Here is a 26,993-nt window from a genome sequence, read left to right on the forward strand (position 1 = left end):
CAACCCAGTTCAGCCAACGTTGCGGCATCAAAACACACTGAAAGAGTTCGCTTCGTTCGTTTGGCTCTGCAGATCGGCAGCCATAAAATTTTCGCGATAATCTAATTCCGCAGGAATCGGGAAATTGTTCTCCATTTTACGTGTCCGGCAAACGTTCCGGTGAATGCGCGTGTCGTGAATTGTGTCAGCCAGGAAAAAGTTCCGAGTGCAATCGATAATCAAGAGGATTTAGCAGAGTCAGCATCCGAAAGCCGCAGGCAAGGAACCAATCGTCGCCCAGTTCGACATTTTTCTTTTTTAGTGTCCAGTGATACAGTTTTTTACTTGGGAGAAAGCGTATTTACCAGCATTCAGCTTAAATGTCAGAACCTCAGTCTTCGTTGCTGCTGAAAAAACAGTTAGCAGGTAAGAAAAGTGTTTGATTATTCGCATCATATGGAATCTTCCAAGAAAGGGAATGGGGCTCGAGTTTTGGATAAAAACTGTCTGGGGAAGGGTGAAGGAAGAGGAATTCTCTGTCTGGCATTTTTTTCTGCTCTTTATTTTTCTTGCGCATAATGACCTTTTTCTTTCGGTATCTGGCAGTTTCTTTGCCCTCTTTGTACCGGGGGCTAAAAATAAGCAGAATCGGATCTGTCTGTTGACAGTTTGGTTCTGTTTTTGACGACGGGATAAAAATGCAGAATTTGAAGAAAATACTTCGAGAGGGTGCATCCGCATTATGGAGGAATATTCGTCTTACCTTTCTGTGTATCGATTCCAGCAGATTTTTTTTTAAGAAGCAGCTGCCGTCGACCGACACAAAGAGGGGTCAATTATCTCCCCATTTATTTACAGGTACAGGTTTGCCTCGATTTGATGGACATTTTGACTTCAAAATTGTTCATATGGTAAATTTTCAATTATTGAACGGCTATAATGCTTGATAATTTCCAGATAACTTATGATCTTGCCCTAAAATCCATTAGTGATCGAGTGTGTAATTCGTTATTTTTACCTGGGTGTCTACTACCTGAAAAAAATCTGGAATTATCAGGGAATTTCGACCACAGTCAGGAAAATTATTTTGAAATACAGGTCGGACTCGATTATCCGGAGTATCGATTTTTTTTCACTCCGGATAATCGAATCCTCCGGATAATCGAATCACTAAGAAAAAAATTGAAATCTTCGATAAAAGAACTCAAATATTATCTTTTTGTTGTTGTTTTATTAATATGATGCGGTGGTGTAGCCAGAAATTATTTCTAGGAACAGTAGGGGTCTCTACAAGAAAAAAAAATTTGAACGGCATACACGAAAAATCACCTTTTCAAACCCCCCTTTTATTCATAACGTTTAAAACTGCAAAACCATTTATATTGTGTATTGCAATACCAAATTATCTCAGATTTATGCATAAAATTGAAAAATAAGAACATCAAAAACAAGTTCCGGATAATCGAGTCTAAAATTCCGGATAATCGAATCCCGGATAATCGAGTCCCCGGATAATCGAGTCTCCGGATAATCGAGTCCGACCTGTAGTGTGTGACACAATCTTTTCAATAAAAAACGCTACCTTTGATGTTATTTCTTTTGGTTTTCCAGGTAAGCAGGTGTATTTTTAGAGTCTTGGTCACTACCTGGTAGGGAGGTACAGATACTACCCACGAAATATGGAACCAAAGTGTTTCCAAACTGCAAGATAATTGGCTTGCCAACGAAAATCGCTGGTTTTCTTTTGTTGTGTACTTTCGATCTTTCAGGACAAACATGGAAAAAGGGCCAAAGTTTTCTAAGCTGTTTGTTTTCGAAAAAATTAAAAGATGCGTATTGTAGTGTGACCAGATGTGTCCCGGAAAATCCAGGACGTTTGTCAGAGCTCATCCCCAATGAAGCGCTGCCTATATTTGATGTGCAATTTATATTCATATTCAATCTAAGACATGTACTGTATATTAAGTTGATTGAAATAAGTATTAACACTGAACTGTCAACTTAAAAATTGCCCTGTCCCGGATAATTCGGGACGTCTGGTCACTTTAGCGTATTGCAATACTTTATATTCAATCGCAATAAAAGGTGCACTTGCGACATTACTAATGAATAATCAGGAATTGATTCTCATTCGATTTTTGTTCGAAATCCTGGCTCGATAGCTCGTGACAGCAAAACAGGGCTCATCTTGACGTACATAACTTTCGTATTGGTTTCTCCCTCCCTGGTCACTACAGCGAGGATTCGCTCGTTGGGGGTCCGCTTCATGAAATGGAGGTTCGATGTTCGCTGGTTGGAAAAAAAAATCCAACTTAAAAGCGCTCGAATGTCAAAAGAAAATGTCAAACTGATTGACGTCTGATAACTGTCGCATTGAAGTCTCCATATATAGAACAAATGTGTATGTATATGTGCGTTTCGTGACGATTTGCTCTCCAGGTGCGTTAATCTGGAGCATTTTCACCAGTTGTCAATCGTTCCAACTAACGGGTCAGATTCGTTAGATGGAAGGCAGTCGTGTTCCAACCAGCGAATCCCTGCTGTATTTTATTGCAATTCGCTCAAAAGTTTTTTTACCTTAGGTTTCTAACGTCTCTATTTTGACCAAAATGGTTTCTAAAGTCTCTTTTTTGTCTTAATCTGCTTGCTGTGAGTCCTGGTGCAAAATTCTAGAGGCTTCAGAGAATCCTCCACAAACTATTAGGCGACTCTTCCACTAGTTCTCGATGGTGTTCATTCCAGATCCCTAGGAATAGTGTTGTTATTTTGTTCTTTCGGTTTGCGCGCGTTTTGCTAGACAGTGCTACGAGGAAACCCAAGCATACGTGTTTTTTTGTGTCATCAGATCATTTGTATGAAAAGCAAAAGTGTTATTTTTCTCGCGTCTCGAGAGTGACCTCTTTCTCAGTTAGTCTGCGTTAAGAGAGGCTGAAAGTAGATTGTGGCTGCTCCGTCGAAGATGAAGTATCAATTGGTGAGCTCGTTTTATGCTTTTATTTCAAATCTGTAAATATGTATGACTGCACATTCAATCGGTACATCGATGGGACGTAAATATGATTTTTCAACAAAATATGAATGGTTCGTCACTAAGAGCGTCGGCATAAACTCTTACTTATAAATGAATTATGTTTTACTTATTTCTTTCAAAAGATTCCTTTCCTGTCACGTTTATTTGTTTGCAATTAAGAAAGGACATTGCAGTATTGTTTTTTTTATAAGGTCTTATCTACATTCATCGATTTCCCTTAATCGTTGCTCTCTTTGCGTTATTGCAGAAAACTGATTCTCGTTTCGTAACTTATTTTCGAGCTGTTGGATGAAGAGTCACTATATCTTGCTTCATTAAGGCCACACGGGACGTCACCATAATCAACCTATCCATTTGAAGAAGCAAATCTCAAGTACCACTCTGTATATCGATGTGAAAAAATTATCATATAATTTTATATGTGTAGTGCACACCCCATTGAATTTTCAGCTTCATCGCTTTACTTATACTCGAGATTTGCTTCTGCAAAATTTTGATGAAAATTGTCAGAGTGAGACAAAAGATAGAGAAAATAACACGGTCTCCCGTGTTACCTTCACAAGAATTATCACAGATTTATCTAATTTAGCGAAGTTATTAGCGCAAAAGAGGATCCATAAAGAGAAATCGCTCAGTTAGGCCCTTATGCAGTAACACGGTAGATTGAATGATTCGACACTATAAGTATAGACTTGCAAAGGGTTCACTTTATTCAACAAACTTTGATTGGTTCGCCACTGTAAGTGTCAGCATAAGAGTGTTCTGTGATGGTCCAGCCAATCGAGTTTTTTTTGTTTTCATATGAGTAAAGTATGATAACACATGCTTTCGTCCTGACAGCTGAAGGCATGTTGCATTTAGCTATTTGTTCTACAGACTTTGAATGGTTCGTCACTTCAAGTGTCGACATTATTTTTTTCTACATGGAAATTTTTCATATCAATTGAAAATATATTTATAAGCATGGTTATATATCACAAATAATTGTTTATCGTGCTCTAATCACTTATCAAAGTGAATCCTGTGACACAACGATCCTCCCCATTAACAAACATCCCTCCCAGTAATCTATGTGGCGATGCAGAAGTAAACACGGTCTACAAATAGCAAAGGTTTTACACTAACATTCCTTCCTCCATTCCCACCTGACTGCAAGGACGTGGGTGGAGCCGTTATTGGCCTTGTATAGAGGCACTGAATTATGCACACTAAAGAAGATTTTGGCCAATCCCAGCCGAAATTCTAGTTGATTCTTTGTGCATCTTCACTGACTTCGGTCATTCACGGTATAGATATATATAGTCCGTCTAAGCTAAGCTAAGCTAATCAGGAATTGTGTCAATGTTGGTAGTACTGAAATTATTTTGTTATAGATCACTTGACAGCTCGAAACTCAGCCCGATTAGTGAAAGTCTTTCACTAGGTGGGCTACAACTTTAGTGCAACGAACGAAAGTTGACTGTACTACTGATATTTGACCATGCAACGGAACTCTAATCCCATCGTTGTTTCGCTTTTAGTTTAGTCCTAGAATAATACTAGAAAAAAGGGGCTTTGTGCTAGCAGCAAAACCGTATCAAGCTAGAAAATTTGTTTAGTAATCAGCATTCACGTGAGTCCTTGAATTATACCAGTACTTAACAGTTCTTGTTGAGTTAATACTCATGAATGTTATCCTGGCTTCAAGTGTAGTCTCGGGACTGATGAACACCATCTGCTATGTAAAATAGAATCAATTTCAGAAACTGTAGCCAGTAACAAGGACTTTGTACCGCTAATCCTTGAATTACCAGAACATATTACCTTAGCCCGACAAACAAGATGAGAGTAGGGTTCGAATTGGTAGATCTTACCCCGTAACGCACCACGAAAGGTGATCTACCCGCGTTACGGAAAAAAAAAATCATGGTTACTATGACAGTCCCTTCAAACTGCTTTCCAAGTATAGTTCCATTACCCGATATTTCTATGAGTCAATGGTCCCATCAGATAACGACTCATGGAGGTTTGCATTATTCATACACTATGCTACTATTTTATGATGACCATTTTTATAACAATTACAAATTGGCTTCAAAAATATCAAAATTGTGAATTGCATTGAAAAAAAAAGTTTATATAGTAAATTCAGGAGGAGAAATGTACCTACATGAACTATGAAATCGAAATCTCAAATGATCGAGGGTCACTAAATCGAGGTATACCTGTACCGTCTTTTACAACGACGCATACAGTCTTTCCCCCTGAACCTTCGATCGGACATCAGGTTCAGGACGGGATGGACGATGAACCGCAACGCAAAAGCAATGTGAGAGAAAATAGAACCAAATGAAGGAAGGAAGATTGCGGCAGACGCCAGAATAAAAATCAATATCAGTCAGCATTATTCACTGTTTGCTTGCTCATCTTCTTCTGCCTGCCTGCCTACCTGCATGGTTCAGCAGCCTACATATAACATGTGGGTTCCTTCCTACGAACCTTTAATTCATAATCTGAGCGAGGCACCTTTAAAATAGGAAAGCATTCGCAGGTACCTAAACCTGTCTGACGGGAAATCAGGGCAGAAAGATGACTCACATGGCCTTTCCTACTGGAGCTAGGTTTTCAAATCAATATTCTTCTGTGAAGATTTTTGCAGTTATCAATATGGTATCTTCTGGCAAGATTGTAACAGATAAAATAACTAGAGTTTTTGCATATAAATTTATAGATATGCACTCCTTCATATATGGCAACAGCTTTAGTTCCGAGCGTTCCTGTATGTAGATTATAGAACCGAACCATTATAAAATAGAAGCACTTGTAAGGACGTGACCGGGTCGTACCAACAACATATTAATGGCACATCACTTTTTTCTAAGGGATCCTCGTTCCATTGAAAACCACCTGTTCATATCTCGAAATCAGAGATATAAAATAAGTTTTTTTTCTCTTTTTCTATATAAAAAAACCTTGCACAGAATTCTGTCAAACTCATTCACAGGATCTATATGAGACTCGAGCTTTGATTCCACGAAATTGTGTTCCCAAATTGAACTTTTTGCGACTTAGAAATGTCAGTTTTGTCTATTCAATCGTAATGAAGCCGTGGTAGAGAAATTGTTTGTATAATTTTAATAAAATCAATATAATTATCATGCCGTATACATTTACCATTTCTCCAGTTTCCAGTATTGGTTACCCTCATTTGCCTTAATTTGTCTTGTCTTTATGTGGTTTGTATTCAGGGAAGAGCTGGAGATCCCTCCAGCTTTTGCAATTTGTATACGTAGTTTATCAAATTAGTGTTCTAAACCGATTCCATTTCTCTTTCCTTCCAGAGTTGAGCAAAAACCCTGTTGAGGGATTTTCAGCCGGACTAATCGACGACAATGACATCTTCAGATGGGAAGTACTTATCATCGGCCCTCCAGATACCCTCTAGTAAGTATGGTTTGGTTGGATATCGATTATTTTTCCTGCCTCCAAAGAGTACGTCAATTATTTTGTGTGGCCGGATACAATAGTTTTCTTACTGGTAGGGGTTTGTGATTTCTCCAGAAATCACTTCAAGATTACTCAAGAAATTTCTTCAGAGATTTATCCGGGGATTTTACCAGGAACTTCTCCAGGGATATCTCGAAAAATTACTCTTGAAGTGTCTCCAAAGATGCCGCTATGATGTGTGTTAGAGATTTTTTCTGAAATCCCTTCATATGTTCCTCCATAAATACTTTCAGACATTAATCAAGGGATTCCTCCAGGCATCTCTGCAAGAACTTCTCCTGGGTTCCTCCAGGATTTCTCTATAATTTCTGCTAAAATTCTTTTCAGGGTTACTCTAGGATATCTTCCAAGGATTTATCAAGAATTGTTTCAGAGGGTTTTCCTCCAATAATTTCTCGTGTGATTCCTCCGAAGATTTCACCAGGAATTCCTCCAGAATTATCTTTCTTCAGAAATTCCAGGAATTTGTCAACAAATACAAAGACATCTTAAGAACTTTTTCAGGGATTACTCCAGGATTTTTAAGAGATTTCTTCGTGGACTCTTCCAGAATTCCTGGGAGAATCCCTGGATAAACCACTGAAGAAATTCTTAAGGTAGTTTTTTGAAGGAATTTCTGGGAGAAATTCTGGAAGAATACCTGGAGAAATTATTGTAGGAATTCTTGATGGAATCGCTCCATGAATTCCAGGGATTCCTTGAGAAAATACTGAAGGAATTTCTAGAATTAATTTAGAGAGTATCTCCGGAGAAAACACTTTGTGATTTGAATTTGTTGGGAAATTCTTGGAAGAATCCTTGTTGGTGGGGATTGCTCATCAAACCTTCCGGTCCGCCTCATAGTTACGTACTATTTGGTGCTGGGTGTAGTTCTTGTTTTTCCAGCTGTATTGAAAAGCATGAGCCATAGTCTTTGGCATACAATCGGATCTATCTTTAGCAGAAAAGAACCGAAATGTCTATCGACGACCGGTGATTGCTAGCAGATATAGTGGAGAGCTTGTCTTGAAACGTTCATCGCTTCAAGCTAGTTGAAAAACTGAATACACTGATTGCCTGTCGATCAGAGCCGAACTAGGCATAGATCGTATACATACATCTGAATCTACATGTCTCCGATGTATTACATCGTTCCAGGTGGGAGTTATCTGATATGTGAATATGGTATCATAACAGAATTTTCCATCTGAACGAAGTGATAAATCATAATATTCCGCAAACTGTATCACACATCTACAGAATGTATTGCGTGAAGTTAAGACACAGCAGAGTATTGGGTACATAGGACCAAGTCCCTGCCGGGTGGCGCGAAACTGATGAGCGATAGACAATAGAATCAACAACACTGCCATAAGGGATAGTAAGCATGTGACTATTGTCGAAACTATGATTAGGAGGCAAATCAACATCCCAAGATCAAATTTTTGTTACAACCCAATGTAGGTATTATTAAATTAGGCTGTAGAAAATGATAAATATCTGATCACTTAGGAACCTTGCAACAGGTAATAAATGCTCGTAGTCTGTTTTCTTCGAATACACATGTATAAATTGTTAAAATTGCCGAATCATACGCGGAATTTATTAAACGGATCATGAAATTAGGACTGAAATCATAATGATGATAGATTATCAACTTTCCTTTCGTCTTGCTATTTGTTACCGTTAGAATCACCAAACTGATTGGTTTCCCACTACTTACACCAATACAACAGCACGAAAACTGAAGTATTATAATCGCGCGTTGGAACTTTCAATATCCATATATTACATCAATAGTGAATTCTTGAATGTAGCCAGTATAAATAACAGAATCATACACTTCTTGAACATTCTTTAACTGAAAACAGGATGCTTGTTTTATCAAACATGCTCAATCTGCACCTAAAATCTCGGATCCAAATAGTTTTCTAAATAAAAATTGTGTCTAAATAAAACGTGTAGGCCAACAAAACATAATTGAGTAGGAGTTTACAAGTTACTTAGCACATGAAAAGCAGTTTAAATTAATCTATTAGTAGATCAACACTAATGCTCACATTTTTATATTCTCATTTCATCATGGTCCTCATTGCTCGAGCGGAGACGAACACCCTGGAGATGGAAAAATCGACAGCGCTACGATAAGGAAACGTAACAGATGAGAAACTATCGATACATTTATCAATTATAAAACCCCGTTTTAATGTTAACACTTTGTTTCTGTTTCTGTTTTTTCTGTTTTTTTCGTTTCAGCAATCAAATAACCGAACCAACTCTACTACCTTTTCATTTCTTCTTCGTTATACTTATAGTCCTTCTGGCACTGAACCGAGTGGTGCGCCTTCCGCTTTCTTACTGGTGCTGTTTTTCCTGTACATTTGGCGTAGTGTCGGAGGTGGTGTACTGTATTTGCTATACAACGCGCTACTTTCGATATTGTGCTTGGCGTGTGGGGAAGCAGTACTAGTGGTGAAGCGGAGGGCGCCATTCGGTTTAGTGCCAGAGGGACTATATCTATTTAATGTATCTGAAGCTTGTGGGACCGCTTTAATTCCGGCGCCTGCTTGTGGAAGATCCCGGTGTGCTAAACGGTATAGGACATGTTAACGGGGGAGGCTTGGTAGGTCCTCACCCAGCCCGTGTCTAGATGGGCGGATAATTGTCTGCCAGGGTGTGGATTGAGCAATTACAATTACAAATTCTTGGAAGAATCCTTGTTAGTATTCCTGGAGGAATGTTTGGGGAGAATCTCTAGAGAATTCTGCGAAAGAATTTTCGGAGGAATCTCTAGAGAAATTAGTGGAAGAACTTTTGGAGAAACCACTTTAGAAATTCCCTGAGAAACACTTGTGAGATATTCCTGAAGAATTTCTTGTAATAATTCCCGGAAAAATTTCTGAGTTCCTGGAAGAATCCCTGCAGAAATCTCTAGAAGAATTTCTATAGTAAATCATGAGGGAGATCCTGGAGGAATCCAGTGCGGAATCCCAGAAGAAATTCTTGCAGGAATTCCTAAAGGAATCCATTGATTAGCATCTGGTGGCATTATTGAAGGAACAACTCGAAGAAATTCAGAAAAATTCTATGAATTATTTCCTGGCAAAATCTTTGAAGAAGTTTCTGGGGATATCTTTGGAGGAATCCCTGGAGAATTTCCTTGAACAATTCGTATAAATCTCCGCAAGAACTTCTAGAGTAATTCTTGGAAATGTCATGGAAGAATGCCTGGAGAAACTATTGGAGGAATCACTGGAAAATCTTTGGGGGCCGTTCCTTGGAGGAACTCATGGAATAATTTTGACAGTATTCTGCAAAAAAAAAAACAACAAATTTTCGCAGAAGTTTCTTAAAAACATCTAGAGGGATCCCAACTGGAGGAATTCCTGGAAATATCTGTACATTATTTCCTGACGAAATCTTTGGCGGATTTTTTTAGGAATGCCTGAAAGATTTCGGATTCCATCGCTTTTTGAAGTAATTTTTCCAAGGAATCCTTCAGAATTTTTTCCAGTAAATCTACCAGGGATTCCTTTACAGATTCCTCCAAAAAATCTTTTAGAGATTTCTTTAGGAATTGCTTCTAAAAATCCTATAGAGATTTCTTCAGGAATTCTTCCAGCGATTTTTCCGAACAACCATACAGAGATTCCTTCAGGAGTTCATCCAATAAGTTCACAGAAAATACCTCCAGAAGTTATCCCTTTAGGACTTATCAAAGCTTTTGGGAAACTCATTTTTTTCTTCCTGTATGGACTGAAGAAAGAATCTTTGTAGGAGTTCCTAAAGAAATTCCAGAAGGATTTCTGGGACGGAACCCCGAATTAATGCATTCCGTGTAGAAACCTTTGGAGAAATTACTGCAAACCCCTTGCAGGAATCCTAGAGAAAGTTCTAAACGGGTTCTTGGTGAGAAATTCTGGAAGGAATATGCTCAAAAAATGACTTGATGAATTTTAAATTATTTTAATTCTAAAATTTTAAATTCTAAAAAAAAGGAGTGCTGAGAGAAATTACCGGATCTATTCTTTGAGAAATCCATTAAGAAATTCCTAAAGAAACTCCTTGAGATTTACCTGGATACTCTGGAATTTATTGGAGGAATTCCTGGAGAAATTTCTTCTGGAACCCCTTGTCATATTTCTAGAGGAAATACTGTTAGGAGTTCCTATAAAATCTCTGAAGGAATTCCTGAAAAACCCGTGGAAAAATCTTTGGTGAAATTCCTAGAGTAACCATTACAAGAATTTTAAGAGGAACTCTGGAGAAATCCTGTAGAAAATCCGCGAGAATTTTTGCAGGGATTTCTGAATCGCAAATTAGTCCCATCTACAGGACTGGTAGTACACTCAGGCAAATGGACTATCGATAAACATAGGAACCCCTTATGCAAATTCACCACAAGGAATCGGGTTGAAATTCATAAATTTGCCTTATGAAACCGAAATTTGAAAACAAAAATAGTTTTCGCGGCAACCTCGAATCGAACCAAGGATCTTGCGAACGATAAGCTCGTGCGTACACCCCGCGCTTATCGACGCCTTGGTTTGGAGTGATGCTAAAGCGATACATAAAGTGTTCGTATTGCGATAATCGTGCCATCTTTCATAAGGCAAAATGTATGAATTTCGATAGTCCAGTTCGCTGCGTGTAGGTCTATTTTAATGCAAGTCTCTAAAAAGTCTCTCTCTTTTTAATCAAGTCTCTTTTTTAACCAAAATGGTTTTTAAAGTCAGTATTTTCCTTCTAATTGCAATTTGACATCGCGTTTTTGAAGGATTTTTTTTTTAATTTTTTCCAGGAATCCCTACAATGATTCCTCATGGAGCGCCAATTTATTTATTTTTTCAGGTGTATGTCAAGCCATTTTCCAATGAAATCGTTCGTGAATCCACCTACGGTTTATTTCACGAATTGCTTTAAAATTATTCCAGCAAGTCTGTTCACAACTTTTCTACGAACTCATTAAATTCCACCAGGGTTTCAGCATTGAATCAGAAATTTATCTAGGAACATTTAATCCACGAACTACTCCTGCAGTTTCTACAAACAATTCTCTAATAGAGTGCAGAGCTACTTGGGCACTTCCATGATTCACTTTGGCATGGGGGTTTTTTCTCGGCTGAATTTTCTAAAACTCAGCAATAAGAAGCATTTTAATACGACGCATATTGTAGCCAAATATGAGTTCAGTAGCTTTCAAAAAACCCCACTGCCGAAGTGAATCAAAATTGCCAAGAATAGGATTCGGCTCCCTAATGATTCAAGGAAATTCTCCATGGGTTCTTCCAACAGTCATGTGAGGTTTAGGGGAAAAGCACTTATTTTCGACCTACAAGAATTTTGTGCCAATTTTCGGATTTTCATACAAAATAGGCCAAAACCGTATGAATGGGTCGAAAATTAGTGCTGGGTCGAAAATCGGTGCTTTTCCCCTACACCAGCAAAAACTTCAGCAATCATACCGAGCATTCCCACACAAATTTCTTCTGGGATTCCTTTCAACATTTTTCACGAAATGTCTCAATTGCGTATTTGTTCAATAGTTATCTTAGCAATTCATCTAGGAAACCCTCCAAAACATCCTCAAAAGTTGGGGAGTTTTTCAGAGATCCTCGCATAAGTTTATCATCACTACACAAGTTTCATGAATGATTATTTTTAGATTGGTTTAAGCGGTATTTTTTTTGGTTTTCAAGAATAATGTCCAATAATGTCTCAAAAATGTCCTTGACGATTCCCTGGAGACATTCCTGGAAAAAATCTTCGAAAGCTTCCTTGGAAAATTTCTTCTGGACTTTTTGAAGAATTCCTAGGAATAATTTCGTGAGTAATTTCTTTAAGTTTCCTTAGAGAAATTCTTGGTTAAAGTCTTGTAAAAGCTGAACAACAGTTCTGGTGAGAATCCTAAGAAATCAGTGAAAGCAGCTCTGGGAAAAATATTGCTACATAGGTACATTCGATTTGCATAATCTGCTGGTTTAGACATAGCGTGTCATGTTCAAAATTCATGTTAAGAATTTTGTGCCAATTTTCGGAGTGACGCAAATTCCCTGGAGTGAACTGGATGGAGTACGTTGAATTCTGATTGGAAGTGTATAAGTGCACATTGGGATTATGATATACGAAGAAGAGGAGAACATTAGAGTGACTCGAAAAGAAGTGAGATTATTTTTACGAATCGCCGGAATTAGTTATTTGGTGTGCACGCCATTGATTGCCCAAACCAACAGAGATTTTGACAAGAGCTCCAGAAAAGCACACAAGGAAAAAACTGGTGAGATCTTTTCATGTTGCATTATACTTAATTTCATTGAATTAATTAACTCACTACGCGTGGTAAAGATGGACAAACTATGGGTGAAATCATGAAAAAATCCACGTGCTCGACTGGGATTTGAACCCAGGACTCTTGTATGCTAGACGAGCGCTTTACCAACTAAGCTACCGAGCCACTTGGTGACCCAATAACTGAGTTGGTTATAAGTTTATAATTCAAATCCCCACAGACCACGCAGACCTTTTTCATAACCCATATCCATCCATCTCATGTTAGTACACACGCGGGCAGAGCGAGTGCGATTTGTTTAGTGTTGAAACTGTTTGCCTATCATACCTACATCGCTTCCACAACTGTATTGTGGAAGAGTAAAGATGCGGGACATGACTACTACAGAGAGGCAGTAATATTCTAATATAATATAATAAAAAAGTCTTCTTTATTGCAGTACTATGGTTTGACCTGAAAAAGATGGGGTGGAATGAGCACCCCCTTAAAACTGCATAAATTCTTCAAATTTTATCTGAGATAACATGCAACCCCAATGCTGATGAGGAAATGAAGCAATAGGCATGTTACAAGTAAATGTTCAAAACTCAAATAAAAATATATAAATGATAGAGAAACTTTAAAGTAGATGGAGTACCGTGTACCTTTTAATTCCGCTCCTAAATGCTTATCTTTGACAGATACGCGTATTTCGACTACTACTTGCAGTCTTCTTCAGTGTCAATTACTCGTATCCACTGAAGAAATCGTCGCATCTCTCTACCTTAAACAGTGCTGGTAAAGTTCGCATCACGAAGCAGCTCACGAGTGTATACCAACGCATAACAAACATCACAGACTCGGGATCTGGCTAGGTGTGAGTAAGCCCGCACCCGTCTGCTCGGCAGAACATGTCAAAAGAAGTAGCAAAAAGCTCGCGAGCGTTTACTCGCGAGTAACCGAGCAAGGTGTGATTTATTATGGTTTTGACAGACAAATTAATTGTATAACCATCATATCGACAGTAAACTACTCGTTTGTAGTCAAAAGCCCTTCAAAACCATAAATCTCGGAGGGTAAGCAGCTTTTTTCCCAAAAGCACAATATGACTCTGAGCAGCTCCGAACACGTTCGCGAATCACTTTTAGCTTCAGTTACTCGGGAGTCGACAGATGCGAGTAAGCCAGCGTTCTGACGCTCGGGAGCGTTTGGTTTTGTTTTTGTTCCAGTTCAGATGAAGCGTTCTCCACTTTCCATCACTGACCTTAAATACTAACACCAGATAAGTACCTACACAATCAAACTACCTAGGAAAAATTTCGTCAGGAGTATACCTTTCCTTGACCGTTTCCTTGATTCCTATTAAGAAGTAGTGAAGGCTTTGTTTGTAAATTTCTAAACTTTCAGCGACGTCTAGTTTCCAAGATGAAGATACGCTTCGTACGATGTCTATGTTACCGCTTGTCATTTGATGTCCATCCTGGAAAACATGTTCAGCCACTTTTGATTTAAAATCATACGCTAATCCCTTTTCTAATTCCTTGTCCGCTTTTTTTACCTCAGCAATATGTTCTTTGAATCTTATTTCTAGAGTTCGTTTTGTTTGTCCTATATAGATTTTATTACAATGGGGGCATGAAATTTTATATACTCCTGCTCTATTCAGTTTATTAATTTTATCCTTTGTTGATCCTAATCTAGATTTAAGCTGACTACTCCTACTGCTGAAAACCAAATCTACTCCATATTTTCGAAATTTCTTAGCCAAAGGCTGTGTAATCTTGGTATCAAAATTCACCGCTACTCTTTTTAAATCCTCTTTTTCGGCAGTAAGTGTTGTCATACTTTTCCTATATTTATCCCTTGCCCTCTTATCTACTACTGCTTGTATTGTACTATTCCTATATCCGTTAAGCCTAGCCGTCTCAAAAATATAATCCAGTTCTTTTGATTTTCCAGTTTCACTTAAAGGAAGGGTTTGCATTCTATGTATCATATGATGAAAAGCCGCCATTTTATGCTGATAAGTGTGGTTGGAAGTACTCGGAATAACTCGCATAGTATTAGTTGGTTTCCGGTAAATTTCAAATTCAAAGTGAGACGATTCCCTAGTAATTAGCAAATCCAAAAAAGGTAGTTTATTATCCTTTTCCTCTTCATGAGTAAATTTAATATCTTTGTGGATACTGTTAATTGCTAAAATTTTTGGCAAATAATCCTTTTTGATAATGCTAAACATCATCTACATATCTCCACCACCGCGGTTTTCAAAATGCTTTCAAAATTGGCCATAAACAACTCGCTCAAAAACGGAGACAATGGATTGCCCATATGTGCACCTTTTGTCTGTTTATAAAAATTACCACGGAAGCTAAAATAGTTCTCTTCCATACAAAGTCGGGTTAATTTGATGTAATACCGAACTTTGATTTTCCAATTTGACTCATTGTGTTGGTTAAGTAGCCATTCTTCCAAAAGGTTTATGGCTTCTTTAACTGGCACACTAGGAAATAGGTGGTGGTTGGTCCCTAGTGATAAATCCTACCTCCGTTCTGGTCACGATCTTCAGATTATCGTGATTCGTCAACATTCGTATTGATAAAGTGGGAGGACAGAAGTAAAATTTGAAAGAAACGAATGCCAGAACAGGTATCCACCGGCGACGCCAAACGGACCAACGTAATGTGGTGTAATTTGGAATTTGTGGATTGAATACTGACACCTATATTTTTTTTTGCCAAGCATCAATATGGATGACTCTCGAGGATTGCTTAACGTAAAAGGGGTTATGACAAGGTTGTGGATTTACTGGGTAAATCCATCACATTGGGGTTATGACTTTGTGTCTAGTCAGGAATAGGGTCTGATTGGTATGGTAGAATGCAATAGAGTTCGGAATTGATAGACAGACTTTGAGGAAAGAAGTTTTCAACGTAAGGCAGCAGCACCTTGGAACTTGGAGGGCGCAGATCTGGAGAGTTGGGCAGCTGTTCATGCTGGGTTACATTATGTAGAAAGTGGAATCTGTTTTGCCGCGCACAAATTATGGGAAGTATTTGAAAATGGCTTCTTGTTTAGATTGTGTAACGCAAGAGAGCATTTTTAGCTCTGCGTTATATTAGGAGGTTATTATAGTGCAGGGTCTACTGATGACTGTGTAGGTATTTTAAGGGTGATTGAATGAAAGTTTTGTTGAGGGTAGTTATTGTTGAATTTTAGCATTTCGTAATTGTTTTGAAATGTTTGTCGTACAATGAGAAAAAATTTTGGGGTATTTGTTTGGTTATTATTTGCGTTTTTGCACTTGTAAATGTTTTATTTAATAGAGATACTTTGTGTTAGGGAAGTGTAGGAGGATAAATTATAATTTATTAGAATTTTCTGATAGAGGCAGAGTTCACATGTTACTTAGGTATTGGAAAGCAAATGAGAACCACATTAAATAATAGATAAACACTAATGCTCATATTTTTATATTTTCATTTCATCGCGGTCTTCATTGCCCGAGCGGAGACGATAAAACTCGAGTTGGATATAATCGACGCAACTACGATACGGAAAAGAAACAGATGAGAAACTATCGATACATTTATTTAACTATAAAAACCAAGTTTTAACGTAATAACTTTATTTATTTCTTCTCGTTTCAGCAATCCAACAGCCAAACCATCTTTACTATCTTTTTCATTTCCTCTTCGTTACATTTATAATCCCTCTGGTACTGAATCGAATGACGCATTCCGCTTTTTATCAGCGCTGTCTTTGCTGTACGTTGAGCATGGTGTCGGAGGTGGTGTGCTGTGTAAAACATCTGATGTGCTACACGGCACGCTACTTCCGGCATTTTGTTGGCGCGCGGGATGGGCAGTGCTGGTGATGATGTGGAGGGCGCTATTCGGTTTAGTGCCAGAGGGACTATATCTATTTAATGTATCTGAAACTTGTGGGACCGCTTTAAATACCGGCGCCTGCTTGTGGAAGATCCCGGTGTGCTAAACGGTATAGGACATGTTAACGGGGGAGGCTTGGTAGGTCCTCACCTAGCCCGTGTCTAGATAGGCGGACGGATGTCTGCCAGGGTGTGGATCGAGCAATTACAATTACAATTTAACTGGCACACTAGGAAATAATGCTTTAACATCAAAAGAAACCATAATTTCATCATCTTGAATATACCCAGAAGCCTGAAGTTGGCTTGCAAACTCCTGAATATTGTCAACTGAACGGTTTTCAAAAGGCTTGGGCATGGATTGGAATTCCTTAACCAGCCACTTTGCAAGTTTGTGTGTAGGAGACCCTTCTGCTGATATAATTTCTCTCATTTCATTGCCAGGTTTGTGAATTTTTGGCAATCCTTCAATTCTTGGTAGAACTGGATTAGAAACTTTGAGGCGGCTAGTGTTATCTCCAAGAAGTGGCTTACATTCTTTTAAAGTTTTTTCTACATGTCTCACCATTGTGGGAAGTGGATCGACTCTAAAATGCCTATAGGGATCAGTGGTTATTTTTTCGTTCATTTGATTATCATAATCATCTTTATCCAAAATAACCACTGCATTGCCCTTGTCCGCTTTTACATAGTATACCGACTTATCCCGAAGTTCACTCAAAACTTTATCCTCATCACTATTTTGACCTCTTAATTGAAATTTGTTACCTTTTAATGACTCTTCAGTGTCATTTCTAGCAGATTCTTGAAACTTTATTGGTATTGTGTGTGTAATGGCGGTTTCAACATCGATTATTGTCTGTTCAATATCTGGTTTTGTGGCAACCGCATATGCTAATCCCTTATTGAGAAGTGTCAATTGTTCTTCTGAGAACTGCTGCGTCGAGCGATTGATCACAAAACCTTCAATAGAATGGACTTTCGGCAATGCTGTTACCACTTTGTTGTGCTGCTTATTCTTTAAAATTGCTAATTTTTTTGAGTGAATATCTTTCTTTCTACGTGCTTCGCACTCCTCTGCTTGTATCACCTTGGTAAGGAAAAGTGGAAATTCCCAAGGATATTGTTTGGCCAATTTCAAATGTAAACTATAGCATTTCAATGTTTGTGAGTTCAGTTTTGAGTGCAACTTCTTGATACTGGATCGTAAATATTCTGATTCCATTTTCTTAATAATGTCCTGGGGGACCTGACCTCTAACCTTAATTTTATGACTCTTTGGTGTGAGATTAAGCTTACGACACTCACTTAAAAATGCTATGTCCTTTTTTAACCCTGCGATCGACTTCTTCAGCTTGATAAAAGTATTTGATTCGGAAAGCGTGGAAGCCATTACAACTCTTTAATGAATGTTCGAATCCTCTGGCCATGTCGCACCGAATGACTCTTTTAAATTTCATCATTTCTGAATGATGATGTTTGACTGTTAGAATGTTTTTAAAAAAATATATCTTCTTGGACGGAGTATTTATAGATCCAGTGAACCAAAATGTACCGTCAAAAACTGTAGTGAGCGTGACAATCACACATAGACTACCATGACTTTCATGCAACAAAAACTTTCATGTGATACTGAAAATAAAAGTCATGCGCGACTGTGACTATTTTTTGGTCACCAATAAATGTATCATGGTTGTAATGAATTACTGTAGTAGACGTTAAGAAGGCAGGATCCGTCATTGATTTCGGAATTTTCAAAAGCAGTTTTTTCGGTCAAAATCAAGAATGTTCACAGGAAAATGTGTTCACTGTATTCTATTCTCCAACCGAAACACAGTGAACACATTTTCATCGAATAATTTTCAGTTTTGAACAGAAAAACTGTTTTTGAAGTTTCGATGATGACGATGATTACAATGACGGAGCGTTGATCGTTAATCTGTATTATCATAATGTGCCACTCACAATGTGCACCGATTCGTTTGCTTCTGATCCAAATCGCCACTTCAACACAGCTGCGTTTTCACTGCTGCACAATGGACCAATGCACGAGCTCACTAATCTGACGTTTGAGCGGTGCCAAATTCACTAGTTGCCATGGTCACGTAAATAACACGGCACCGCTCAAACGTCAAATGATGAACTCGTGCATTGGTTCATTGTGCAGCAGTGAAAACGCAGCTGTGTTGAAGTGGCGATTTGGATCAGAAGCAAACGAATGAAGAGTTGTCGCTACGATCGCAGCTGCGTCGTGATTGTTTTTTACATTCATTTCGCATTCCCGTCATCCACAACAGCATAACGTTCATGGGAGGCTGAAAAGAATTGCACGCTACTCTTATCCATGTCAGGTAATACATTCATGGCTACAGTAAGAATGTATCAGTAGCAACCTGAATGTCACAAATGAATGTTTTGAAACCTCTTGCATGTGAAAGTAACATCAATGCGACAATAGCATCAAAAATGTATTATACGCTTCACTGATAGATACTAATAACTTTCAAGTGTAGTAACAAAATAATTGAATTTTTAGATTATATGAGATTATTTTGCAATCAAAAATGGTGTGCTCATATTACCCCATCAGTAAAAAATCGACTCGAAAAATGAGAAATTTTGAAAAATCAATCATTCATCCGTGAACTTTATAAGACAAAGGAAATCTTGCGGATCTAGTGTATTCATCTAAAAATTGTTGGAAATCATGCAAACATTAAAAAAATCATAATATGTTCAGCACTTTTATCGACTTTTCCTTAAGGTGGCCAAACTTCCCCACTTTCCCCTAATGCATTTTTAGTAAGTTCGTCACGAAATCTGTTTACCGTGAGCGGGAATAAGAGCACTTAGATGTAGTAACAAATGTAATTAAATATTTTTTATGAAAGTTGTTCAAATTCTTTTTAATTTTGCCGCTGATTACCTATACTTGGAGTTACATTGTGACTTAAAAAAATGATTGATCGACGCAATAGTTATTTTGGAATAACATTTGAACACATAACTTCCCTTAAATGAGCGGAATCTGGTGCGCTGGTGGTAGTTACAAAAGTGGTTAAACTTGATTTTCTGACAAATAAATTGTTAATTTGGGAATATCATGCAAATGAAATGACAAATTACAACAACGACATTCAACAAAGCTTCAATACACTTAGTTTCGATGAATATTTACGCAGACTGATTGATTGCTTTACTACTTGCTTCACACTTAAATTATTTTACGGATTCCTGTAAAATTTCAACAGCTGAACAGTTCGGTGAAATAAATTAACGGAGTACGGTAAATTTTTACAGTATTCGGTGAAAAATCACCGGAATCCGTAAAATTTCGACGGAATTACGGTTTTTTATTTCACCGAACTGTTCAGCTGTTGAGATTACGGTGAAATTCATCGTAAGAGCTTAGTGTGTTGATTTCACCAGACTAAATCGATTAAATTTTCAGCTCAGAATACAGTTTGATTGTATAGATTTGTGCTCCTAAGTTTTATTAACGACATAATGCCAAATGGCCACCTAATGTTTAAGGTGAAGAATGTTCCACTGAAGATGAATCGAAGTCACACCTCAAATTTTAAAAAGCCCAAATCTGGAGAACCATACACTCGTTTTAGCTGAAAATTTGATCGATTGATCACTGGTAGTGACCAATCGATCAAATTTTCAGCTTGAATGATTGTATGTTTTTTTTCATATCGTGTTTTTAAAATTTAAGATTCGGCGTTGATGCAACTTCACCTAGAAGTGGTTATGCTATAAAAATCTAATAACATTCTCAAACTCTCTCCTCTTCTTCTTCTTCTCTTCCCTGTCCACAGCGAGGGCGGTTTCTTCAAGGCACACCTGCACTTTCCGAAGGAGTACCCGCTGAGGCCTCCGCGCATGAAGTTCGTCACAGAGATCTGGCACCCGAACATCGACCGCAACGGAGACGTGTGTATCAGCATCCTGCATGAGCCAGGCGATGACAAGTGGGGCTACGAGAAGGCTTCCGAGCGCTGGCTGCCGGTGCACACCGTAGAAACGATTCTAATATCGGTGATCTCGATGCTGGCCGATCCCAACGACGAATCGCCGGCGAACGTCGACGCGGCCAAGGAGTGGCGAGAGGCGTATCCAGAATTCAAGCGGAAAGTGGCGCGATGTGTTCGGAAGAGTCAAGAGGATTGTTAGTAGGGTTTTTTAAAAAAATGTCTTATATTTATTAATTAATTAATAATATTACTATAATAATGAAGCAAAAGGAAAAAAGGAAAGGATAACGATGGTTGATGCTAGAAATGATGATCGATTGATGATGATTGCGCTGCAAAACAATGTCGACGATTGGTTTTCTTTCCTCAAAATCATGATACAAAAAAAAAAAAGATGCAAAAGCATGCACCAGTAAGGCTTTCAGTTTTTCTTTGTGCGAAAAAGAATGCCACGAAACGCGCTCATTTGCTGTTCGGACGCATTTCCCAAGAAAAAACTGCACGCTGCATTTCAAATTTTCCCATTTTTTGCCCGGATCACGTTGAACAATATTGAAGTTCTCTCATAACATTCAAACATTTGTGTGTCACAGCAACATCATATTTTTTAAAATAGTAATACAATTGTCCAATGCAAAATGCTTCGCATTTCAAATTTAGTGATAATTTTTATTTCAGTGTGTTTATTTGCTGAAAATAAAACAAACTAGGCAATCTTTAACCACTTCATTGTTTCCATTATTGAGCTTTTTTTTTGCGTGTGCTGGGGGGGTTTCATTTGAGGTAAAACCGTTGAGCGTTGAGAAAGATCGATTTTCGACCGGCAGGTAAAAAATTGGCGGAAGCTTTCTTTTCTAGAGTTAGATTACATTCCTATGAATATTGGTGGCTTGGGAAATTGTCAAAACGAATGATTTAACCCTCCCTTTCCCAATGTAGCTCTAGAGCTCCATTGATTTCCGACGAACTTGAGACAAACCGAATCAGATGAATACCATGCCCATACAGTTATGGATCACTTTGGATCTATGATACAATCGATCGAGAACAGCTATGGCAGATTATGCCGGAATACGGTTTCCCGGACAAACTGATAAGATTGATCAAGCGAGTGATGGTGACGAACAAGAAAGTTGAAATGAAAGAGTTAGAATTTCGATTTATTTTGTTTCATTGAAATTCATCTAAATGTTTAAAATTTAATTTTAACCATTTTTTTGCAATAGTAATGAATGTACTCTATTGGGTAATACATTAGTACAGAGGAACTATACGGGGTCACCACGTCGTTCATTTGAATTAATCAGCTCCTAAAGTTAGAGACTACCGATTGAAAGATCTGTTCGCTGCGGTGAGGCTCCGATTTATGACGCGCGATGCACAAGCAGCACGCTTGCTGTGATGAAAGGAAAGGTACATCCGGCTAAGAGCTAGGGGAATCGGACTGAACATCAATGTGTCGAAAACGAAGTACATGATAGTGAGAGTCTCAAGAGAGGACACGGCATGCCGCATAGAGTTCATATTGACGGTGATGAAATCGAGGTTGTCGACGAATTCGTGTACTTGGGTTCACTGGTGACCGCCGACAACAACACCAGCAGGGAAATCCAGAGACCTATCGTGGCTGGGAACTGTGCCTATTTTAGACTCCGCAGAACTCTTCGATCGAGTAAAGTTCGCAATCGCACGAAGTTAACCATCTACAAGACGCTGATTAGATCGGTACACCCCTATGGGCACGAAACATGGACCCTACGTGTAGAGGATCAATGCGCCCTCGGTGTTTTCGAACAGAAGGTGTTGCCGACCATGTATGGCGGAGTGCAGATGGAAGACGGAACGTGGAGAAAGCGGGTGAGCCATTAATTTCACCAGCTGCTGGGAAAACCTACCATCGCCCACCTCGCAAAAATAGGGAGGTTGCGGCGGGCTGGGCATGTCACCAGAATGTCCGATACCAACCCGATGAAAATGGTTCTTGAAAACAATTCGATTGGCACAAGACGACGTGGTGCGGAAGCGAATAAGATAGGTCGATCAAATCTTGGATGATCTACGGATCCTTCGCAGAATGCGTGGCTGACGACGGGCAGCCATGAAACGAGTCGAACGGAGACGTCTCCTACGTACAGAAGGATGCCAAGTATTATTTTTTTCAAAAATCTTGAAGATCTTGAAAATTTTGTCTGGAAATGTCTGGATCTCATATGTCGTGGATGGGGAACCTTACAAATTTATTGCAAAACCTTACAAATATGTAGAGAATTTTATCTGGAATATTCCAGACAAATCTGGAAGATTGGCAACGCGATACAGCAGAGGCCACCCAGGCCTTAGCCAGACTTGTAAGGTAAATATGTTCCTAATTATGGATGCCATAATACACATCATCTTCTTCTTCTTGGCATTACGTCCTCACCGGAACAGAGCCTGCTCCTCCGCTTAGTGTTCAATAAGCACTTCCACAGTTACTAACTGAGAGCATTCTTTGCCAAAGTTGTCCTTTTCGCATTCGTATCCTGTGACAGGTACGAAGATACTCAATGCCCAGATAGGACAAGAAAATTTCCATTACGAAAAGATCCTGAATCGACCGGGAATCAAACCCAGACACTTTTAGCATGGCTTTGATTCGTAACCGCGGACTAGTTATACGTATATTTGTTGAAAAAAAAAACATTATCATGTGTTTTAGTTTTTAAATGTTAAGGCCCAAACGCAATGGTAGCGGAACGGCAACGGAATGCGGAACCGGTTCGCCAGCGTGAACTACAACAAGCTTGTCGATTCAGTGTTGGTTCAATTTCATCCGTTGTCAGCTCAGTCGAGATGGTGTGATTCATACTGGCGAACCGGTTCCGCATTCCGTTGCCGTTCCGCTATCATTGCGTTTGGGCCTTTACAACGAATTATGTATCTAACGTTCAATTTACTATTTTGTAAAACGATGATTATTCAGTGTATGGAAAATACCGTTCAGAACATGGGGCTGGCACGGTATCTGATTTCATTCTGTTCACTTCAAATGTCAATTAAAGAATACGTTGAATAAACTGTCCATAACTGTGAGGTGATGATGGTAATAGCTAGATTTCGATTCTATATTCATCAGGTTAATCCAAAAGCCCACTAACTGTTTCGATAGTAAATCTATGAAACAATTAATTGACTATTGAAAAACAAACGAATTTAACTGATTTTGTAAACCAATTTCAACAAGCATTTTATTTAAGAACGCTTATATTCATGAAGAAATAGTCGCTTAAAGTCGTGGGAAAGAAAGGGTTAATTCATATTTCATTCCAAACGGATTGGGCCTCAAATGGGCTTCCTCCACACACGTTGATACAATCATCCCCCCTGCATATCAGTTGAGAAATGTTCCGAAAGATAGCCAAAAGATACCCATCAGCTGATTCGTTATCATTTACGATTTAGAGAAACATTATGAGACGGAGGGAAGACGAACAGAGAGCAACACGAAGGAATGAACGAAGAAGGACATTCAACAGGTGATACCAGAGCCAGACACAGACATCGGGAGAAGAAACAGATTCCGCTCTTTCTCTCTCTTTTGCTCTTATTCGATTGCACTGTCATGGCTAAATGAACAGATTACAGAGAGGGAGGAGCGAATCAGATAATTGCTTGCTGGAGAGAGTAAACACTCAGGAAAATCAATCACACGTTTGTCCTGTTGAAAATTACGTGCTTATACAAATAGGTGTAAAGTGCCCGCTAAATGATTGAGAAGAACATGGAAGGAGTGAGTGATTAATGACAAAACGGTGTGGCACTCTGGCCAAAATAAACCGGATGATAAACCATTTTGCGACGACTGCTCATTATACTTGAATTCAAGCTATTCAGAATAGAAGGAAAACTACTGTAATGAGATTGATACTAAGTATAAGTTAAAATAATTTCCACCTTCTACTGAAGAACACATTCAGTGTTTCGTTCTGTATGTTTAGGAAGAAACAAAAAAAAAAAAGCTTTTTAAATTTACGTTGAAAATCTGAAACTTTTGTGTGATACTTCTGTTTCCTAATAATTACAAAAAAAAAGAACAAAGCAAACAAAATACAATTCGAAAAATAGGAAGATTGCCCGCCCTCGGCTGGGCTGTCTGGCTGATAATAATGTAAATAGTGCAGTTTCCGCGTAGACAGGCAAACGAGAAACAACGTGTAACCAAACCAAACCGACTAAAGTAATTTCTACCGCGCATCCTTCCTTGGATCTATGGTTAAGAGTAATCCCGCTAAAAACGAAATAATAAATACCTATTACCTTACACACAACTAACATTTACGAACTGAAAGTTAAAACATCCAAGTCAACAGAAAAAAAAACTACACCACCACCACCACCACAAATGCAACACTTATTCTTCTACTTAAAGAAAAAAAAAAACAAATATAAGTAACATTATTGATTTAAGTTTGCTAGAATAAAACAGCAAGACAATTAACAAAATAATAACGAAGCATTTCATTTAACACCCTCTCCACCCCCGTTCCACAACACTCATCGCCCATTTCGCTTCCTTTTTCATTCGTTTCGGACATCGCCTCGGCAGAACTCGAATTGTTAAAAACCCACTTTCAGAATTACACACACACACCTACCCAACTCCCCCCATCCCCAAAGAAGGGTAAGGGGACGCAAAATTGTGTAGTTGCTTCCGTGAAAATTACAAAAAAAAAAACAAACAAAGATGACTGAAGTGATGGATGGTTGTTAGGAGAAAAGAAAACAATACAATGATGTGTATTGAGAGCATTTGCCAACATCACATAACACACTCGAACACAGTAATAAATTGAAACAGCCTGAAAATAAGGAAAGTTCCGCTCGTGGTTTTATATAGCGAGGTATCCGAAAGTCCCTGTCCTCAACGTTTCTCATTGGAATTATTTTTGGTCAGTAAACGATGAACTGATACCGGATTCAAGGAATCGATTCCGATAGTGCTTTTCGATTACCTTCAGGGATTCGTCCAAGAATTTCTACTGAGATTCCCACTGGTTCTCTAGATTTGTGCTCTTGAGGGTTTGAGTTTTGGCTTTGTTTAATCTTCTCCAGAAAAATCGTGTTTTTGCGTCGTCACCGAAGCTTTTTTTTCTCGTTTTAGTTTGCACGCGGTCGGAGTGCAATCGAGTTCAGGTTTTCGCGTCACCCGAGTGATATTTTGCTTTTGTGAAATGAACATGCTGATAAAAGCAAGGGTGGAGGGCGGCTGTCAACTGGGAGTAAAATTGAAAAGCCGCCAACCTAAGTCCAGAACCAGTTTTAAGGCTTAACGCGGAAAAGTAAAAATCATTCTTCGCAAAATTACAGGTAATCAATGCGCTTGAAAGAAATTGTTTGCAAGCAGTTATTTGCTACGCGCTACTGCAGTGCGCTGTTGGCAATTTAATCAGAAAATTCTGCAAAATTCCCAAAAAAGATGTTAGCGAGAAAATTGATTACGCCGTCACCATTGTTTGGTCGTTATTTTGTATGGTTGTTTACATTTTAGAACCAGCGACACGTCGGGGTAGCAATAAAGAGCCGCCAGTTCCACCCTTGGATAAAAGTAGCTAGAGCTGCTCAATCAAGGATGGATGGTCAATTTGGTGAGCTCGTTTCATTTTATTTTTAATGTACAATATATTATGAAACGTATTTTTATCATGACAGTTCGTTACTGTTAGTGTCGACTTATGGGTTTATTCAACGACTGGCGTGAAGTGACAATTGTCGGTCTTGTATATAGCGAGGTGACAATTCTCGATTCGAGTGAAGTGACTCGCCGTGTAAATCAAATGGAGAGTCACTTCACTCGAGTCGAGAATTGTCACCTCGCTATACGAGACCGACAATTGTCACCTCACGCCAGTCGTAGAATAAACCCGATAGACTGTAAGGTAAAAAGGTGTAATACGCCCCCCCTTAAGTAAAAACTGCTCTATCGCAGTAGCAAATGCATCAGGCCTAAGGTTTTTTATGTCAATGTGTTGCTTATTTAGTTGGTCATGATCTGCATGCAACTTTCTCTTTCCAGGTTGCTTCTAAAAAGTGTACAAGATTTTTTTTTGTAAACCGTCCCAATGTTTACATTTCAAAACAACCCGGGCAATATGCCCCTCCCATAGAGTAAAGGTCCACAGCGTTATAGAAATGTTTCCAAGGAGAATTCCACCACTTGCACACTGTAGCCGTCGCTGAAAAAACGTGATCGAAATTGTTTTGACCTTGAAAACGTGATTTTAGTACTATAGTGTCTTCGGGAAAGTTTTTCCATAAAATAATCGCTATTTTATGAAAGTGTCAATTTGGTGATTAATCCACCTAAAAGTGAGAACGAAATTTTATTTTTCGTATTTATGAATT

General features: G+C 38.6%; 1 protein-coding gene across 2 annotated transcripts; it reads left to right on the plus strand.

Annotated features, from left to right (window-relative positions):
• LOC5573885 (ubiquitin-conjugating enzyme E2 G1) lies at nucleotides 1-25,465 on the plus strand. Of its 2 annotated transcripts, XM_021853608.1 has the most exons (4): nucleotides 1-405; nucleotides 6,331-6,433; nucleotides 20,457-20,806; nucleotides 24,054-25,465. In XM_021853608.1, coding segments are annotated over exons 1-4 (501 nt in total). In that variant the 5' UTR covers nucleotides 1-359; the 3' UTR covers nucleotides 24,056-25,465. The 2 variants fall into 2 exon arrangements, with proteins under 2 accessions (XP_021709300.1, XP_001654923.1); XM_001654873.2 differs by lacking the exon at nucleotides 24,054-25,465 and having other exon boundaries at nucleotides 20,457-21,333.
• Nucleotides 25,466-26,993: the final 1,528 nt, after the last annotated feature.

The sequence above is a fragment of the Aedes aegypti genome, chromosome 3 (assembly GCF_002204515.2).
Source record: "Aedes aegypti strain LVP_AGWG chromosome 3, AaegL5.0 Primary Assembly, whole genome shotgun sequence".
NCBI classification, from domain to species: Eukaryota; Metazoa; Arthropoda; class Insecta; order Diptera; family Culicidae; genus Aedes; species Aedes aegypti.